The 21,518-nt window shown below is 39.9% G+C and overlaps 2 protein-coding genes and 1 long non-coding RNA gene across 3 annotated transcripts; 1 reads left to right on the plus strand and 2 right to left on the minus strand.

Annotated features, from left to right (window-relative positions):
* Positions 1 to 529: 529 nt before the first annotated feature.
* Positions 530 to 2,385, plus strand: LOC121694363. Its single transcript, XR_006025735.1, has 2 exons — positions 530 to 777; positions 2,131 to 2,385. It is a non-coding gene; the product is annotated as an uncharacterized LOC121694363 (long non-coding RNA).
* A 607-nt stretch (positions 2,386 to 2,992) lies between these two features.
* hprt1 (hypoxanthine phosphoribosyltransferase 1) lies at positions 2,993 to 11,338 on the minus strand. Its single transcript, XM_042074507.1, has 9 exons — positions 11,162 to 11,338; positions 8,588 to 8,694; positions 8,098 to 8,281; positions 7,619 to 7,684; positions 7,361 to 7,378; positions 7,187 to 7,269; positions 6,943 to 6,989; positions 6,600 to 6,676; positions 2,993 to 6,495 (listed from the first exon to the last, which is right to left on the minus strand). Exons 1-9 carry the CDS (start codon positions 11,186 to 11,188, stop codon positions 6,448 to 6,450), a joined length of 657 nt encoding a protein of 218 aa, XP_041930441.1. The 5' UTR covers positions 11,189 to 11,338; the 3' UTR covers positions 2,993 to 6,447.
* A 1,065-nt stretch (positions 11,339 to 12,403) lies between these two features.
* phf6 (PHD finger protein 6) lies at positions 12,404 to 21,349 on the minus strand. The gene is made up of 11 exons (XM_042074496.1): positions 21,045 to 21,349; positions 19,142 to 19,338; positions 18,909 to 19,010; positions 17,605 to 17,738; positions 17,468 to 17,514; positions 16,483 to 16,646; positions 14,429 to 14,572; positions 14,012 to 14,116; positions 13,673 to 13,806; positions 13,355 to 13,469; positions 12,404 to 13,078 (listed from the first exon to the last, which is right to left on the minus strand). The coding sequence occupies exons 2-10, from the start codon at positions 19,271 to 19,273 to the stop codon at positions 13,355 to 13,357; spliced, it is 1,077 nt and encodes a 358-aa protein (XP_041930430.1). The 5' UTR covers positions 19,274 to 19,338; positions 21,045 to 21,349; the 3' UTR covers positions 12,404 to 13,078.
* Positions 21,350 to 21,518: the final 169 nt, after the last annotated feature.

A 21,518-nucleotide genomic window follows, 5' to 3' on the forward strand; every position in this document is an offset into this window, starting at 1 on the left:
GTGGTTTATTATTTTGTCTATAAATTTGGGCATGCTTTTTTTAATAACTGGCAAGCCATAAGACAACACCATTTGTATCCATCACAATAGTATTATTATCAAGCCCCTATAGCCACTGTGACTACTTACAAGCATGGCCATTTTTTTTTTTTTTTTTTTTACTAAACTTTTGGTGTGCTCACTCGCCAGACATCTATAGCGAGATATAACCTTGCAAAACCGGAGTAGAAACGTGTCACAAGTGGCAACTCTTGTCTCCATCGAGTTAAAGATAGGCTACTGCAGAACTGGGCACAGTTTTGTCAACAGCTCATTGAGCTGCCTGCCGCACCTTACGTAAAACCTTTCTTCAACACGTTCGCGCAACAATAACGAGCTCGTCCCCTCAACTAATACTACACTTCCACTAGTAGTCTAACGAGAAATACTGTTTTTGACAGTGAAAGGTAAAATGTTGTTTGTATGCAAAAGAAAAGTTAATTAACCGGTATGATTCATAATGATACGACACCGGTGGTTCCATGTTTAATTGCGCTGTCCGTTACAGTTTAGGTCACTTTACCACAAAATTAGACAAAAAAAGTTCACACAAATGACACCATAGGACAAACAGAAGTGTTAAAAAGTGTGCCACGACATTACGAACTATACTCCTCCTCCGTTCGACACTACAGGGATGTTTCATTGCTCATGCTCCCACAAAGCTTTGCAGGAGACCATACAATGAAATTTAGAACGTTTTTTTACGTTTCGGCGCCATTTTCGATTGGACTGGAGGTGAGTTTGGGTTTTTTAAGGCATTATTTCTCGTATATTTTTTCTTCACTCAAACTCCTATCCCCACCATCCTAGTTTGTTAAATTATATTGTGCTAAGCACATCAGAGTAAAGTCTGTATGGATAATGCAACTTTAGAATAGTTCGCTAGACGTGACTGTCAGCACTTTTACGCTCAATCCAATTTTGTGACTTTGCCTTTCAGACGAATTATAATACCAAATGCATTTGGTTTGACATGCTCTGTTTTACCATTGACAGTGTTGTTGAACTAAACGTATCTGAATAACATGCGGTGTCTATTCAGTTATTTTTGCTTCTGAGCGAAGTATTTGCCAAAGTACAATGTCAAGCTTTGTCCGAGTGCAATTTGTAACGAGTAATCTCGCCTATGAGTTTCATGCAAAGGCAGATGTTTTCAGCTGCGTTTTAATTAGCCAACAAATAGGCTATCCTAACTTGCAACTCTGGAAGTCACCGGTCGAGTTGTTGGCACTGTCTTGCTGAGGTTGCAATTAACGAAAAGCAATGTCATCTTGTTTTCATTTCAATTATTTTAATAACGAAAATAGCCTAGCCTTCATAAGATCATAATAGCAATTTATGTCGATTATAATCGTCGATATACATTACTGGGTAGTCAATTTACGAGTTTGTGACTAACAAATGATTCCGGGTGACTAGCCTACTTTATGTCAATAATAATTCGTGTGAGCAGATAATTGTCTTGACCGCTTGAGTTGGCCTAGCCCAGGCTACTTTGCCTATGATAGTCTACAGCCTGAAGTCGAAACAAATATAAGTGGCCAATGCATTGGAGTGCCTGTAATGGTCAAAATAGGACAAATTAGTCATAACTAGATATTTTATTTAAATCCGTCAGATATAATTAATTGGGAACAACATATTCCAAAGTAGGCTATAATGGTTATGTACATCCGAAACACGTTATGTGTTTTGATTATAGCTAGTATCACAATAGTTTTAAGCTCTTTTAACTTTAATTAGCCTACATGGAGTGATAAACCTACTCATGAAAGGCGCGAGGTGTCTGGCCAGGGCCGTGGATTGACGTAGGCTACAGTCAGCAGAGAGATATGTCTGGTCATGTTCAGATAAATTCTGATGTCACGAGCTTGATGAGCCAGTCAGTGCAATTAGTTGGAGGCTTTTGAAATGTAAAGATAACCATTATGATTAACGTTGCAAGATCATAGGCTAAGGTTACAGTATTATTTACAGCTCTCAAATAGACTAGGCCTGACAACATTTGCATAGCCACACATTTGCACGTCCTCAGTGTTTCTTCTATGTATTATAGACCTATTTAATGAAATCATTTCTCATTTACAGGAGCTCATTCCATGTAAATCCACACTTTGTATTTATCTATATCAAGTTTCAAGCAGCACGGCCCTCGTTGCCCAAAGGGAGTGGAGAAGGACAAGCATGCCGAGGCCTGTCTGAAGATAAGTTTTGCACCGCACAATCTCTAATCTATTGTCCCATCAACGTACCGCAGGGGGCGCTAGGGACCCAGGTTAATATTGCGAGTGAACGCCATTTCAAGTTGTATGCTTTTATTGAACAATAAACTAAATACTTTGATATCCTGTTTAACTTGTGCCATGCTTAATATGCTATGTAGCCCAGTCTAAATGTGCAAAATGCATTTTGACTTTATTAAGCCACTTTGATGTAATTAATTGTGGGAGACCTTATTCCTGCCAAGTTTCCCTTTACGTTTTAGCCCATCAAGATGTCCAGTCCATCTCAATAGTAATGCCAGTTGTGCAAAGTGGCTGACCTGCTGTGGTAGCAGCACGTCATGGTTTGTAGTGATATGGTGATACAGACCATGAGGAGCTGCTGCTCTAGTGTCAGCATGTCCTTCCAGCCAGCTGGCCGTTTGAAGAGATCTACCTAAAGTGAAGCTCTACTTCCTCATGGGTTGTGCTGTAGCAGCACGTAAATACTGGAGTTGAGTTTAGTCTGTTATCCAGTGTTACTGTTCTGCTCCAGTCAGACCTATCAATGTCAACAAGCACGGACTGCAAACATATTATGAAGATGTGTAGTAGGATGTATATTTGATTGAGAAATAAACAACATATGGCTATTGTAATTAAACTCTTTGTGATTTGAAATCAGCACAATAGACACCAGTCATTTAATTTATATGAACAGTTGACACATAACAGACAGAAGCACAACCGAAGCTCTGATATTGTTTATTCGTGCACTGGTGGTCTAATATTGAAACACCATGATTCTGTACTTGGTGTGTCACAACTGTTCAAGTTCACAGAATATCCCAGTAAATATTACAGGGGCTGTCTGTTCCAAATGGCATTCATAGTCTATATAACATGTTTTCTCACCCTGACTAAATCAACTAATTTTTAGACATATTTCAGAGGATATAGATGGAGATGAGTTTTTGTGGACCTTAAGACAAGCAAAACAAAACTCCACGATTACATATTGCCATATAGCTTATGGGACAGGTGCAGTCCTATTATGAAATGGTTGTTTTTACTGATTCAATGCAAAGCTAAGAGTGGATCTAGACAAACATCCTATATCTCAGTCATAGGGAATATATTCAGCTCTATTGATTATTTCTGATCATACAGTCCAAAGAGTATCTTACAAGGCTGTAAGTCCCTACTTATTTAGGAGGGGGTGGGATGTTCATTTCCACACAGGCTGTAATTTTGTCAAACCATTACTTAAACAATAAATTCAACAGCCAATTCCCAGTTAACTTTGTGGTAAATAACCAAAATAAAACAAACAAAATTGGATGGTTGTTAAGTAAATACAAAAAGGTTTATGCGCAACTGGTCATCACTCTACCGTGATCATAACCAACATTGATAAGGCACCACAAACCTTCTTTCTAAGCATAAATTTAAAACCAGTTATCGTCAGTCATACCGTTTATATGTTCAGCAACAATATCCACAGAAGCATGTAGATTTGTATGCAAACACCTTTTTAACACAAGCATCATATGTATGTCCAGCACAAAATTGCATTAGAGGCATCAAGATGTGCACTTTATTTGGCATTAAAGAGTTAAAGTTATTGATCAAAGTGTAGAGTTATCAACAGATTGCTCATGTTCTGTATCTGCTGAATTATACGTTAAGTACTAAAAGTATGATCTTTGGAAACTTTACTTCAAGGATATGTTGGGAATGCTATTTCAGAAGCAGGTGTCCACATTTCAGTACTATTTGTAGAGAACAAGTACATGTTGCATTTTTAAAAGTCAAAGTTAGACTTTGATGGCTCTTCACTTTCACCTTTAAGAGACTAAGAGTAGCAGCACCACAATGGAAGCTTTCCCAACTCACTGCTACTGCACACTGCATGTAAAAATGTTTTTCATCTTCAAATGCATTCTCACATTTCAGTAGATTACAAATGCCACACCTTCTCTTAGTTGTTGCAACTTTGATGATGTGGCAGGAATTTGTATTTTTGCAGACAATGGTCACATGGGTTTCAATTGGAATCAATAGCAAGACAACAATGATTACTCTATTAATGTCTACTAATAAAGGGTCTTACATCTCAGTTATGACGGGTTTGCTTTCAATATTACCGTATTTTCCGGACTATAAGTCGCACTTTTTTTCAGTTTGGCTGGTCCTGCGACTCTTTTTATATTTATATATATGTTTTTTTCCTCTTCATGACACATTTTTTGACTGGTGCGACTTATACTCCGGTGCGACTTACAGTCCGGAAAATACGGTAACTATGAGGCCCTAATTGAAATTCCAATCAACATGCAGTCTCAAGTCCAACTTAAACTAAGGAAAAATCTTTTTGCCAATTTAATACAGTAATACCCTACAGGCAAACACTGATGGGTGAGCTCTACACTCCCACATTCTACACAATAGCTTTACTTCATGCACGAGAGACAGAGCTTGGTGCTTGACTTTGCCCGTCATTTAATTTAGGTCGGTAAATGTCCGTTTTTGTCATGGATGGCAAATTTTTTATTGGGCTCTCTGAAGGTTATTCCTCACATTTTATCATTGTGAAAGGCAGGCCCAACATTACTGATTTCCTATATTTTGTTTATCAAATGCCCATTCTTTACTTAAGCAAATCACCATCATGGCAGTTTTGTCCATGCCATCACCTGCTATATACATCAGTTTCTTATCCTCTCCTTCTAGAGCTCTATAAAACCCAGTGTTTCACTAGAGCAGTGTTTCTCAAACTTTTTCAGACCAAAGACCAGTTAACCAATAAAAAAAAAAAACTCACGGACCACCTAGCTAAAAATAAAAAAGTAGATCTACTTCAGCAGTATATTACACAACAGGCCTACTCACTGAACCACCTTGCTTATTGTCTTTGCACCTTGCTTATTGTGTCAGAGGATTCATATGATTTAAACTGGCGAAGTTTACTTAGGCATGTTGCAAAACTGTTTGGATTTACATACAAGTTGCTCACGTCTGCTCACGGACCACTTGGGACAGCTTGCGGACCAACAGTGGTCCCTGGACCACACTTTGAGGAACACTGCACTAGAGGCATAATGCAAAATATCTCCATGTGCTCCATGTTGCCCTCTGCACGCTGAAATCAGGTTGTCTATGGTCATCCATCACTAATCTAACAACAAAAGCATTGCATATGCATCAGAGGAACATTTTGTTGGTTGGCCTTGTGGAGTCTGAATGAAACAAATGCTCAATCTTTTTCAGGAATTGGAATAAAACACTCCAGGAAGACCAATTGAAATGTACAGTTTTGTACTGTAGTCTGACAGATGAAACAAACTTTCCACCACTAATCTCTCAACATGAAGCCATATTCAGCAGAATAAGCAAGCAACTGAAATTGCAATACCATTGACTATGATCACAATGCAGGTATTTTACTTACACACTTCCATGAAAAAATCCTTAAAAGGTTGTCTCAACAGCTAACATATACCAGCATAAAAATGTCAACACATTATCAAACACAAAGCCACTGTTACAGTGAAACACTTCATTGTGTTTTCAGTGAGTTTTGTGAATAAACTATAATTACCATTTGTACATCCCTCAAAATGTGATAATTACTGTACAAATGAGGTATACTGGATTCAGTATACTTACTTAATTATACATAAACAGTTCATATAATAATTTTAAATGTCTGGTGAATTGTGCACATCTACTTAAAATAAAAAAAATGCAATGTATATGAATTTAAACTAAAAGTCACAATGAAATAAATTATAAGGTGACCCATACTTCCTGTGAAGTTTTGTGTTTTCACCTGGACAGAACTGCACACATGCTCACGAGTGTACGTTTGAAAAGCACTAGGCTGTGAGGACCAATGAAGAGTGAAGGCTTAGGGTTTAGGCTGAGGGTTTAAACTGTGTGTATGGCAGCCACAGACTGGATGGGCTAAAAGGTCAAAGCCAATGTGAGGTACTGTTAGCTTTACACACACACACGCACACTCTCTCTCTCTCTCTCTTCTTCTGCACCTCACCGCTGACCCCTGAGTGGAAAACCTGCATACTGGTGGTGAGCTACAGCACCACAATGAAGAGCACAAAAAAAGAACAAAGGAAAACAATGAAAGAGCATCAATAATAACAAATGATAGACGGCTGTACAACAGGAGGAAGTGCTGGACTCCTCACGCCTTGTACTTCTCTTTTCCCGTTTCACTGATGACGCAGATGTGCTGAAACGGAGAGACAGTATGATTACTGGGAGAGTAGGAAAATGGTCTCTCAGACGGGTTTGATTTTTAAAAAGCGAGTCTAGAAATTTAGATTTTATACTTACATTGAGATCTCTGAAATATTCATTGTAGTCTAATGCATATCCCACCACGAATTTGTCAGGAACTTCAAATCCTACAACTGGCAAGGAAAAAACAACACCACTTTGACTTCTTTTCCAAGAGGATAATGAATGGCACTGTTGAAGCGGTCATCTGTAAAACCTTAATTCAAGAAGCTCCACAGCACCACTGATTGGTCACTCACCAACACTGCAGGGATAATTGTTTTGACTGAATACTTTTTAAAACTGAATAGTTTTTAAGAACTAAATTTTTTTTTTAAATTGCAGCATAATGATCTTAAATTGCTATTATTTAAGAAAACGTTGAGATAATCCCACTCACAGTCTGGTCTGTAGCCAACACTCCTTGGTGTCCGCTTCACCAATAGACTGTAAAAACAAAACATTCATGGATTAAAGTGAACAGTGAAGTAATAATAAAATGTATCACCCCAAATTCCTGAAAACCTCATTCTTATTGCTAAAGCACAGACTGAACCTTCATACTTCATAATTAATTTCAACCGGTGGAAATCACTACCCCAGGAAAAATCCTGCCAATTGTGGCATCAAAAGTTTGCCTCTACCTTGCAACTTTGACCATTTTTGGATTGTACTGCTTGAGTAGTTCCAGCAGCGTCTTCATTGTCTTCCCAGTGTCAATAATGTCCTTCAAGAAAAACAGCATGTGAAGTCAAATGACCCTGACATTTGTTAACCAATTAGGTATAAATACGCACAATCCAGAATTTAATACATACCTCAACAATCAGGACATTCTGTAGAAACATGGGCAAATGGAAAAGATTTAGTAATATTGCGTTATCTACAACATCTGTTAATGTTTAACATTTATTCTTGCCCTATCTTATGTCTTGTCCCAGTTTGCCTGTTTGTTAGTTTATCACCTTAGGTTTTAAGGTCACTGAAACAATCTATATATTTACAGAGTCATGAGCTGAAGGCCTTCACGACCTGCTAGTTTTTCATTTTAAAAGTTTCTTTTTTATCATGCTTACCTTCCCTGTGAGTGTGGACAGATCGTCTCCACCAATCACCTTAATCTCCCCAGTGGATTGGTCATTCTAAGAGAATAATGAAAAAAAAAAGACTTTCATTCTGTTTTGCTTGGTGTATGTGTGAACATTATTATGACCTAAATCTGTCACAAGTAATGTTCAGATTATCCAAAGAATAGTTGGTGTGACGTTCAAAGATTAAGTAAGTTAAGTCAAATTAAAGTCATTTGAAGTGATCTTCAAAAGCTCACAGAATTAACTGAGAACTTTAGGACCATATTATGGAATTATTTCATATTACATTATTATTAATTGTTAATGCTACATTATCCGCAAAATACCAATGTCCATAGGTGGAAAAAAGGCACTCCATTAATTACGATTTAGGGCAGAGAAAAATCCTGGGTTTATAATCATCCTCACACCGTAAATGTGGCGCCTGTTCAGTGAGGTGTAGTTAGTGTGGGTGATCCACTTACACAGTAACTTTTAAGCCGGATGAAGTCCACAGTCATGGGAATGGACCGGTCACTGTTGCGGTTCAGGGCCTTGATGTAGTCCAGCAGGTCGGCGAAGAACTTGTAGCCCCCCTTGAGCACACAGAGGGCCACTATGTGGTGCCCTCCCATGTCCTTCATGATCTCCCTGGCCAGCCGCTCGGTCCTGCATTGGCAAGAGTGGAGGGAGTCAGGGGACAGGTCAGCGGGGGCCAAGCCCCAGCTCAGCTTTCTCCTCCAGTCAGCACTGTCTCTGTCACTTAGTCGATTTGTATTCAAGTGTTTCACACACGGATATCTAATAAGGCCTTGACACTAGAAGGTGGGTGTGCTGTAATCAGAAAACTCCAAAAACAGAGATAGAGCTAGGCGGTATTTGGGGACTCCTGGCAAGATGCACACAGGTCTGGAAATAAATGTGTATTCATCCTCCTGCCACATTAACATGGGTCTATAGTGAAGACTCACTCACCTATCCAGAATGAGTCCATGTGGGATGTAGACCCTTTCCAGATCAGAGGCATAATGCTTTGGTATGCAGAAAAGGTCCAGGTCATAACCCTGCTCGTCATCACTGATCTGAAATATAGTAATGACAATCACAGCATGAAACTAGATGGCTTAACATGCTAGGCCTCCAGGACAGGGACAAGAGGTAAAGAAGCAGGGCAGTGGAGAGGAGGTGAAGGACAGTAGGTCATTCATTTACCACCACTAGTCTGCTTGCTTTAAAGCAAAACATTTGGAAATGGCCACAAAACTATTCTAAACTCATGCCTGTGCATGAGACAGATGAGAACATTTAGCCCCATACTTCTTCAGAACTCATTGATTAAATTCACCATCAATCTGAGAAATTTAATTTAACTGGGCTTCAGACATTATATGGGTACAAGGATCCTATGGCATCATTTTACTGATGAGAAAGAGGTAGTCACCCTCACATCCCCGATTACACACACACACATTTATTCAACACCACTTAAAAGGAATACTTGGACCTTATTCTTTAAATTAGATCTCCCTGAGTGGTATAAACAGCCCTAGTTTTTGACCCTCCAGCGCAAGAACATGTGACTAGGGCGAGTCTTATGCTCTATTTCCCAGAGGTGCTACAGCTTTCAGGCTTGATTTACAGAATTAGAGGAGACATGGAGAAGAAACAGAAACATTTAGGAAAAAATATGTTTCTTCTTGGTTATTCCAGTGAGAACAGGGCATGTGGAACATACTACAGATTCAGTGGTTTGAAAAACAATCATCTCAACCTCTTGCCATACTGTTTTGCCTACCCTTTACCATTTGCCTACACTTTTAATGCAAATAAATAAGGTGTCAAATGCAAACAGGTCTAGGATGGTTCTGAATGGTCTATCCCTAATGCCAATACTACAATTGGTGGGGGTTGCTCACACCTGGTTCCCCACTGGAGGTGATTCAAAGACACTCAAGAGCAGATATTGAGTGGTTTCCTACATGTGCCAATGGTCCAGACATGCTACATTTAATCTGGCACTGACAGAGAAGGAAAAAAAAGCTGAACAATGCCTCGGGGGAGATGCAACACTCCAGCCCTGTCTACTGCAGGTGTGTCTGTCTGGCATGAACAACCACCGGTGCAGTTTGCACTCCAAACAGATTAAACACCTACTACTTCAGCTCTGTAGTAACACTGCTTGAACCTCTTTTTGATGATGCCTCAAATAGCCTTAAGAAACACAAGAGCTGAGAAGTTACATAAATGTTGGTTGGTCATGTTGGTTTAGGTTTGGTTACTGTACTGATGTAGTTTTGTTGCATGTCCACATTTTCATGCTTCATAATATTTGCATTTCACATATTAAATGTATCAAGAGTGACGGAGGTATATATTTAACCTTTCTTTGAGATGTAATGTGTGTTAGTGCACAAGGGCACATAAGACACCTGCCATTTTCTTACAAATCACACCATTAATCAAGCATTTCATACCACTCTCCTCTAGTGAGTTCCTCAAGGCAACACACAGGGTTTGGGTTTATTGACTGCAACAACGGTTATATAACAAGCTTGTCTCAGTTGCAAAGCAGAAAAATAAAACTATATTTCAGCTTGAGTGAAACATTGTTACAAATGTGGCAAATGAGCTGTTTCCAAGTAGGCCTACTGAAGATACAAAATGATACAAATGTAACATTGTTTAGAACTCTGGGTTCACAGCCAACATGGTGCAGGGACATCAGGTCACCCAACAGTTTTTACCGTCGGCTGCCTCTGAATATTTCCCCCGCACAAGACCCCCGAGGGCCAAACGTGGGCAGGGATTATCCCAAAATAGAGCTATTGAGATTTACAGTGAGCTTTTCTTTTAGAGTAGTGTAGTGCTACGCATGGAGTAGTGCTACGCGTGGACAAAATTGGAAACTATTTTGCTACGTTGATTTTTCCTATATTTTTTTCTCCAAACCGCTGCGAAAATCATGTAAAGTTTATTTTTGGTGTTCTAGAATTGTTAGGGGCATTTTGTTGTATCACAAAGCTCTCTTTCAAAGAGATCAAGCATGGTTAGTTTGGAAGGTAATGCAGGCATGCTGTAAATATTACATTTGTACTTGACAGAATGTAGGCTACGTTTCAGTACGATAAAATGGCAGATAAGACAATGAGAGGGTATTAGGAATAAATACAATTGCCCATCAAAAACAGTCCATAAAGCCAACAGCAACAACATGCGCGAACTGCTGATGACGAAAGCTAGCTAATCATGTGCCATGAGAACAGCACGCGTGTTTTCCCGTCGCCGCTTTTCCGGGGTACTGGGGAGCAAACTGTATTTCAACGCGTCAGCTCATCGTAGGAAACTAATATAATTTAAGCTCACTAGACCCTGAATGGAATCAAGTCGTTCCCTATGCGTTTATCTATGCTATGAAACTGTCGCATTTGCTTTGGTTGTCAACATTCCTTTTAACGTGCCTTTTACATGGAAGGAGCATGCAGCAGCTAGCAATTCTGTTGTGTGCAGATAATGACTCGAGAATTGTTCATAATTCATCGACACACTTACCACGACACATGGACTGGTAGTTGCCATAATTGAAGACGTCGAAGAAACGGCGACCAATAAAATATTACCTATATATCTCCCGCCAGGAGGGTATTCATATGCCGTTCACTGACAGTATGTGAACAAGCAGGTACAACAGTGTCTGTGGCGGCGAGGCCCAAGCACAAGCGACGAATCAGCGCAGAGGAAATCTAGCGTCCCCACCCACAATGCTCTTTCTTCCTAGATCACCGTTTTTTCCATCTCGACAATCTGTAATGTACACCCTTTCTGTGATGCGAAGGATGCGCGTGTATACCAGTAAAATGATAAGTAAAGATAGACATATACTCAGCATTTGAAGTTCAAGCAAAGAGCTTATTTAACAATAGGGACAGATTCTAAAACTGATGATACAAGGCAATTTTATGAGCAATGCTACACAAAGTATGGCGGTTCTGGCATGTTCCAATTGACATTGGGCAACATTTCTAAACAAAAACTAAATCATCAGTATAGCACATGATGACCATACAATCAGAACACATGGAACTCGTTATGTGGTTGTCCAGAGACATTGCTCAAAAAGTTGCCCTAAGTATCATAATTTTTACCAATATCATGTTCACCAAACCTGTGACATTCCACACCCTGCCAGTATACAGTGGGGTGGGTGTTCTCACTACCTTGGCATCCAAATCTCACAGTCTTTCAGAAACAAAGATTTTGTATAAGCTGTATGTTGAAAAAACATACATCCTCAGTCACCATCATGATTGAAGTCTTTACAGATCTGCTCTCTATTAAATTCCATGTCATTATATACTTAAATATAATTATAATTGTTCACACCATGTCTGTGTAACATAAAGGGTGTACTGCCACATTTCATACCTACACTAAATTCCACTGTTCCTAGTACTGTAAATCTAGGAGGATTATAACATGTCATTAAAATATTCTGTAATAGTAATTCCACCTTGTAATAGCACATTTACTACCTAATGTTGATAAAGAACTAATCATGTATTGTAACTTAATACTTTAGAACTTTCTAAACAATTTATAATATAAATGAGAAGCCTGAGAAAAATGTCTGACATCCTCAAATAATAGTTTGCTGCCACCCAATGGTCAGTTTCAAAACTATTTTCAAAAATAATGCATCATTTCACAGTAGCTGTACCCTGCAAATCAGGTTTCATGTGAGCTTAAATGTGAACCGTTTCATTGAAAGGGGGGGAAACATGACTTGCAAGTGGGTAAATAAAAATGCATGCTAGCAGATGTTGTTTAATCCTGACTCAGACTATAAAGGAAGCCACTGATATGCAATATTAATAATGATTATAATACGGTAGTAAAATATAATACACGTTTCAAAAGAAAAAAAGAATCATATCGACAGAAAAATTACAGCAACAGAGTTATTAAAGTTCAAGGTTTGGAAGAGAAAATGAATAAAAATGAGAAGGCAGCCTCAATCAAATATATCCAGTAGAACTACTGTATGGTAGATCACAAGGAAGAGATTGTAGAACAGTACATTCGGCTGCATTGAGAGACAATGCTTTCTTGTCCAGTCTCATCATACGCAGAACTTGTATTCACGTTCATGTGTCTGGTCAGTTTTGGAGTTCTTTTTTTAGTCTCTGCTACTGTCTGTCTCCTGTGGCCATCTGTCCTCTAGATCCCAGGAGTTTGTCTTGAGCAGAAGAGATGTTTGTAATGTGTCGGTGTGCTTATCTGCACATGCGAATAGAAGGTGGTTGTTGTCCACAAATGGGGAAGAAGTATGCATCAAAGAGAAGAAATAGGAAACTTTAAGATATTGAGAGAGCTGGCCCTGATAGTTTGTGAGTACAACACCATATAAAAATATCGTTTCTCCATCTTGTAGCTCCTAATGGGTCTTGTAATTTTGCTCTCAAGCTCTATCTGTGAAAAAGGACATAACAATTACTGACGAAACACAAAGTAGCTTTACAAGACAAATATTGTATATAGTTGTGTATAGCTGACTTATTAGCAAGACGGTAATGCACTGCACAGTATGAGCTCAGCACGTTTTGCTCCCCCCGGTCATTGAGATTAAAGTAACATGGCAGCATCACACCCTAAACTACGCCATACTCATTATATATCAGTTCATTATACTGTATTTCCAGAATACTTTATTCCGCCAGCGGTCGTGGGCGAAGGGGCGCGTCTCACCTAGTTGCCGTTGACTTGTGAGGGCAGGCCTCCAGCCCTCTCTCTGCTGCGGCTCTCCCGCTCCTCGTCCTCCTCATCGCGCTCCTCGTTGCCACTGTGGTTCTTACAGTATAGCCTGTGAAGTACAACAACATCAGCTTGAAAGAAATAATAACACTATGAATGTTTTCAGTTTAAAGAAAGAAAAGCTTATTTGAATGTGACAAAGCTCCAATATACTGCTCACATAATTTAAATCACCGCTTATAAGCTCTTCTTTGTGTCAAAATATCTTTCAGTTCCTGTATTGCACAACAAAATGGAGTTATGTTTGCTTACTTGTAAATTCCTCTGGCCATGTTTTCAATGTATTTGGCCTTGTCCTGCAGGCCACAGTGATAATGGTAGGTCTTCACACAAGCTTTAATCTCACAGCCGATGGTGGCACCAAGTTGAGTGCAGAGAGTGCATTTCTGGCAGAAGACAATACACTATTAATGCAATATTAATATACTAATGTACTATTTATGCACTATTACGATACACAGACACACTATTAGTCTTCATTGAGGGATGTCACCATTAGCACTGACTGGTACCTCACTTTGGAAAGCCTACAATTCTGTTGTAGAATTCTGTTGTAGAAGAAAAGTTCTCAAGAGTTCTCTAAATTCTCACCATTCTCTTCCCTCTCTTGATTTCTTGGATGACCGTCTTAACATCAAAGTTACCAAATTCTGCACGAGATGTGGTTGTGAGCTGAACTGTCCCAGAGGAGAAAAGCTTTTGGGGCAAAGAGAAAATATTTGGTGTAATAAATGCAATGATCTTGACATATAACCTCAAAAGAAATCTTGCACATCACAGCTCTTGCTTAGCTAGGATTACTTTGAACTTCAAAGCTATTACAATGTTTTCTGAGCTCAGCCAAGTGGATGCCTTTATCAATCATTCTGACTAAGGATAACTTTAATAACTTTGTGTTGTGTACAGTGTATCATATACTGTAGAGCATCATAAGAAAGGGAGGCATTTTGAAAGGCAGTCTAAAGCCTCCACCTCAAACTATTACTACTATCTAAGCAAATAACTCACCATGCATTTATAGTGAGCTGCCACCTTTTTGGCGTTGTCGGCATGGAGCACACCACGTGTCTCGTTCTCTTCCTCTCCATCATGACAGAAACCACAGCGAAGCCCTGTATCACTGGGGCTGCTTCTCAGAGGAGACCGGTCTCGCTGACAGACAAGCACACACATGCACACAAAATTGGAGGCGTTTCTGGGTGCAGTATCCTGTGGTTTGCCTAAGCAAAAGCACTGATTGCAAGAACACGTGAAGACCAGGAAAGAAATCAAATGTGGAACATTTGCAATTGACTACAGACGTTAAACAAAATACAGATCTCATAAACAACTCTGCACAGTACCACCATTTGAAATGTAATTCATCTTTCTAAATCATATTTTCTACACTTGTATTGGGTTGCTCTGTTGTATGGAGGCAGCTGTGGCCTACTGGTTAGCGCTTCGGACTTGTAATTGGAGGGTCGCCGGTTCGAACCCCGACCAGTAGGAACAGCTGAAGTGCTCTTGAGCAGGGCACCTAACCCCTCATTGCTCCCTGAGCGCCGCTGTAGCAGGCATATCCACTGCGTCAGGATTAGTGTGTGCTTCACCTCAATGTGTGTTCACTGTGTGCTGAGTGTGTTTCACTAATTCACGGATTGGGATAAATGCAGAGACCAAATTTTCCTCACGGGATCAAAAGAGTATATACAGTATACTATGGGGAATTGTACTATATCTACCCATTTCAGTCCAGAGGCCCATTGCACAAAAGAAGGATCAAGACATCCTGGAATGGCGAGTATGTAAAAGACATAATTAAAACGAAAGACAACACCACCACAGTGATAAAGTTTCACTACTGTTTTACTGCTACACTTATTTTCATGCTATATTAGCACACATGATCAATGGCTGCGGTCAGGCTTCTGCTACAATACTGAATGAATGGCTATAACCCTATTACCTCAACCTGTTAATGCACTGAAATAGTTTTTTATTTTACCTTGTCTACATTATACTTTACTCTCCTATTTGTCCATATTATTTATGCTGGTCTCTAGACCTTACTCTTGCACTGTTGGACTAATGTTGGACTACTTTTTGCACCTTCACCATGACACTCACTCCCTTTAGCACCTTACCAGTCCCGGCCCTGTCACTACAAGCGTCTTATGCTTGATCACCCTCAAGCACATTGGACTTTCTTAATTTAATTTATATAGTGTATTTAGTTTTCTTATCTTTCTTATCTTCTACTGTCTTTATTGTACAGTGGAGTTTAGTTATATATTTATACTTATGTTTACCATTTCTGCTGTAAGTGCATGTTGTGTGTGATGTCTATGCTACTGAGACCCTTGAATTTCCCCTTGGGGATTAATAAAGTATCTATCTATCTATCTATCTATCTATCTATCTATCTATCTATCTGTCTAAAGCAAAGCAATCTTCCCTCATGACGACAGCAGTCAGCTGGTAAAAGACCAATATTTATTAAATTAGTTAATATGCGTGCTTTAAATATGTTAAATATGTCCTGCAGTGGCAGAGGAATTTGGATTTGTTTCCTCTGTGGCCCTAATATTCCGTCATTTTATATATAGCCTTATAGTATATGGGAAACTATCTAATTATCTAATGATTGCAACATTATCTAAAAATCATCATTTATCCAAAATGATTGAAATTAATGATCACAAACGCTTAAATAATGACAGTGGGTCTAGTTATTTGTAATAACAATGTGTAGTGGGCAGTGGAATAACTATTGGTTTCCGTTTGTGGTGACTGTTGACTGAGATAAGGGATGAGATGAAATAGATCCTGGAACTTAGCCTGGTCTGGAGCAGGCTAGCTCCACAGAATATATCTCCATGGTAACTTATACCATAACATATCCTACTGCCCCCTATTCCGCTTTTGTGCAACCGGATCACGGATAAATTGAGCCAGGATAACCAAGATATCCCGGCTTAATCCCTTATCCTAGTTTTGTGCAACGGGCCCCAGGTTTGTTCCAAATACATTAAATAACCTGGAAAAGAAAGTGTGTGGAGCTTGGGATGGGCGTTTCTTACATGTGAAGAACTCTCTGTGTCATCCATGCCTTGGGAGGAAGTTGAGCGAGTATCATCTGATTGGCCCCTGGAGACCCCTTTGATTCGGCCCTTCTCAAAACGTCCCCGGCCCCTACTCCTTGGCGGGGACGAGTCTGAATCGTTGGCCTCCGCTCCCTGCTCATCTGTTACCAAACACACACAGGGAAGAGTTGGGTAGAGCCTTAGGATGTACAGCACAAGACCACAACAGTGCACAGTAGCAGATAGGGGCACCTGTCAAACCTGAATCACAAAGACCAGATAGGCTTAGCAAGAACATCAACCTGCTTCTAACACCACTTGAAACTGCTACAATTCTTTCATTCTTATGGTTCTTCCCACTAGTCAGACTATTTCTCTCTGATCAGTTGTGCACAGCAACTGACACATTTCAGCCTCAAGCACATCCATTGACCAGATTGTCATATCTACTATATTTCCAATTCATTTATAAAAACAAGGTTTGTGCATCTCCAAGACAGTCTTCCTTCAATATTTTTCTAAGATTGTAATCATAGCTAGTTGATATCATGGTGTTCCCAGAAACCCCTTGATCCACTGATCTTCCAGACAGATCAGAAGAATCTCAGCCAGAGTGGACATTCAATCCTTCTCCCACGCTTCAACACACCTGACCTTTTGTCCCACGCTTTAACACACCTGGCCATTAGTCCAACACTTCAACACACCTGGCCAAACGTACGCATTGGCTTTGTGCACTTTCTACTCTAGCCACGGTAGTGTCTTTAAATGGGGGTTTTCCTTACACACAAGAAACCATTCTCAGCGACCTGCTTGGCAACTTGCATCTTTCTAACTGACTCTTGCCTTTCTCTCTCTCTCTCGCTCACACCACACTACCAGCAGCACCTTACATTTTGGCCCTTGCTAAAAAGTGCTCTGCAGCAAAGACATCTCGATGGATGTGTATGGATTTCTGAAAGCTTAGCTTTAGAGAAATTACCATCACTGGCATCCTGGATGGCATCCCGGTGTTTGCGACAGTAGACACTGCATTGAGATATTGAGGAAAGAGAGTACCATTAGCATCACTGTACTGGTCATATATCAGCATAACAATATCGAAGTCCAAGCACTCACAGGTAGATGCCCTGGGAAGGGTTCTCCTTGGTCTGAGCCTTATCCCACAGGGCGCAGTAGTAGTGGTAGGTCCGCCGGCATGTTTTGACATCACAACCTATGGTGGCACCCGGTCGGTGGCAGTGGGAACACATCTGAGGATTGGAGGGCATTTAACAAATAGATTATATAAATATGACAAGAAGGAGTGGGATTTACAGAGTAACTCACAAAACAATACGGTCACGATACGCGGGCTACAATAATGATAATATTACAAAACAGCAACATACAACATATTTGATGTAAAGTTTTTGCACTGTACCCGATTTTGTCCCTGTCAGTTTCTTCAATGCAAGTTTATTCTCATTTATTTGATACTCACCACCACAAGAAGTCATGAACCAGTTACTAGTACATCAAATTGGCCCATTTAAACGTTCAGACCACTTGCACATTATAGTAAAAGTATTAATATTTGGTGCTAGTTATTTCAGATACACAAGAGATTCCTTGTGCTGTAGGTAGGGGATTTCACACAGTGGCCAATCAACAATCAAGCCTATTTAACATTACACAAAATGACGCAGGATGCAACAATGCATAGTTGGCTGGCTGCAGTCGCAAGCCCGTCGCATTTGGTACCCAGGATCCGTAATAGCCCTCCTTCAAGGTACCACATGCGCTGCCAGTAGATTGAATGTCCAACCAAAAAACAGCATCACCAACAGAGCAGCCTTCGTGATTTCACTGAGGTTATCAAGCAGGGACCTTCCTTCATTGGTGTTTCATTAAATTAGGTCCACGACACGTCCAGAAGGCTAGTACAGTACTGTCTGATGTCCCAGACCCACTCATGATGGGTTTTCTACCAACAAATTCTTCGGTCATTCCTTTTTGTTGCTGTAGCCATTTAAGATCTGATCAACAACATATGTAGTGTATTGAACGTAGCACAAGCCTCTGCCGATATAATATTTTGATATTTGATCATTTGTCCCACCTCTAATGTACAGTGTGAGTAATGTGAATGAAGGTATACATGAGAGCTGACATCTACTATAAATACTAGCACCCAAGCACCTGTAGTTTTGCAAAGTTTATTCTAAAGGGTTAACCAAACAAAGTCTGGAAAATTAACGAGAAATGCCATGTATGGTCAAGGTAAGCCCTTGCAAGGAAAAATAAATTATGTGGTTTACTATCTGTAAAAGACTACAATATGCTGCTCTGTGAAAGACTACAGTATGCTCTGGACTGGAAGATGACTTGGGAGTACATTCTGACTTCAGTCCCTAATGATGAATTGGGCCTCTGTCACTCACCAGTTTGTTGCCTCTCTTTATCTCCTTCTTCACATCCTCCACGGAAAATCCCCCAATGTTTTCACTTTCGGAGTGAGACGTCACCAGTGCCGATGAGAAAAGCTAAGAGCAGAGAGGCATAGGACAAGATAGGCTTTACACATTGCAAACCATTTCTCTGAGCTCCCTGTATGTCAGTTTACCCACTGGTTGTTCCCACCAAAAACAAGCCTTCCTGGCTGCTTGCTCCTCACCATGCACTTGTGGTGGGCTGCCACCTTCTGGTTGTCCGACACCATTAGTTGTCCACACTCCTTGTCTCGGTTGGTTCTACAAAAGGCACATTTTCGCAGCCGTGCTGCTGGTCCTTTCCTTTGACCTGACATGGCAAGTCTTTCTCTCTCTCACTCTCTCCTCTCCTCTGTCTGGCTGAATGTTATGGAAAATATAACTGAAAAGGGGGAAAAAAGATTACAGAAAAAGCAAATCTATGTTACAAACTACATTTGAAATATTAAATATCAACATGAAGTATAACATATCAACCTCACTATATTTTTCCATATCATTTTAGATTTTAGGCCTAAAACAACCACAGCTTTATAGCAAGAAAATATGCAAAAATAGCTTAACAACCTATAGTCATCACCTTTATTCTAATCATATAGTAGAATCCTGTAATATTCTTAGGACCTCATCTTGACGGTCATCAAAAACATTTTTTAAGGATCTTCTGATTTGTTTGGCTGAGAGAGAAAACAGTCAGTGATGATGCCTTCCCAAAAACATTTTTTAAGGATCTTCTGATTTGTTTGGCTGAGAGAGAAAACAGTCAGTGATGATGCCTTCCTGACCTACATGGATGAGTCATGGATATATGGCAGACCCCTGTGGCTCAGCACTGGACAGAAGAAATTATCAACAGACCCTCGTGTTAATGAACTGTCCAAACATGTGTTGTTACTACTTTAACTGATAGGCCCTAGAGTTATTATGCATAGCCATGTCTTAATAGGTGAGGTCATGTTGGTAGCAGACAGAAAAAGGACACGATAAGCAAGTTGTCCAAGTCATAGTTCCATTCAGAACAGATAATGCCATGTGTTAATATGCTATAGTCCAAAAATTATGCATTGTTAATGCATTCTCCTTAAGGTGGAAGGGGGTTAAGAAAGCATGAGGGAAAACATTGGCCTATATGCCTGACTTGACTATAAATTACTTTATGATTGAATTACTTTAAATCTAAAGTTAGGATTTCGTAAAAAAGTAATTCATATTTTAACAAACTATGCCATGGTTTGTAGATGTGCAACGTTTCAGTGCAAGGAACATTGTGTTCGAAGTTATCTAATGTACAACCATTAGGCGACTTGCTGTCATCAGTAAACGTAAACAAGTAGTAACAAAATGTATCCTCAGTAAAATATATATGCTCTTTAAGACTTACCGCCCTGGAACGAAGTAACGACAGATAAGTGTGCTACAGTAGCTAACGCTACAACGCCTTGACCAGACGTAGCTGCCATGATTACACAGGAACTTAGCTCTGGCGGGCAGCACTGCCGCTAGCAACGCGACACATAACGTGCAAAGGCTGTAGCCAAGTAAACAACATGCTTAAAGTGCTTGCAAAACATTTGCCGTTTCACTTAAGCTATAAGATAAGTATGACCATGCGTTAAGTTGACAAAATGTCGGAAACCAATGGCTACTAAAGAAATGTGACGGTAATATTAATTGATGTAAAATCGCAAGTGTCTCACTCAAGGCAGATAACTAATTCTCATGCTCATTTTAAATGAAAAGGGGGTGCGCCGTCTCCGATTCATTGGGGACCTCGCTACATCCATCCCCGAACAGCCCCCTGAGGCCCTCGGTAAAGGATACAAGGCCAACACGGTGTTGTTAAAAGTGGACTCTCCCAAATAGCTTGGTTGTTGTACAAGAGATTCCCATTCATTCCTCAATATTTCACGTTGAGTGGGCAGTGGAAGTCGATTTTACCCGCTCTTAGTGTGAAGAGCGCCATACGCGATACATTCAGCTTCAAAAACCGAGAGACACTTTTTGGCGAACTAGTCCGCCTGCCATCCCGATAAACAAAGGCTTTATCAAATACCTATACAGCTGACCCAGCGCATAGAAGATCCTTACCCGTATTCGTGCGTTTTTGTCACGTTGTTCTGCTGGATGGGGCAAAAGAAAAGTGTGACCACAAGCGTGTGTTTTCACCCTTCTTTCCACTGAGCAGGGTAAGCTACGCTTGCGGATCTTCTCCACTGCGTATCATTCGAGTGACGTTGCGTACTGCAAAAAGCACGTTTGTCAGACATTCAAATACACGCCCCTTACGCACGTTCCGTCAAGATAGTTTGAGCTATACACTCGGGTTCAAAAGAAAGAAAGGAGAAACCTCGCAAAAAAAGAAACAAGAAAGATATGACGAACGAATGAATGAATAAATAAATAAATAAATAAATAAATAGTTACATAATCATAGTTCCAAATTAATGCGTTAAGTTTGAAGTACTACCAATAACCGGTTTTTCAACTTGGCCAAGCATTCGTTGTTTTGCCCATACAGATAAAATGTTTTTAATATATTGGACATTGTTAGTCATTTGTGAC

The sequence above is a fragment of the Alosa sapidissima genome, chromosome 20 (genome assembly GCF_018492685.1).
Source record: "Alosa sapidissima isolate fAloSap1 chromosome 20, fAloSap1.pri, whole genome shotgun sequence".
Lineage (NCBI taxonomy): Eukaryota > Metazoa > Chordata > Actinopteri > Clupeiformes > Clupeidae > Alosa > Alosa sapidissima.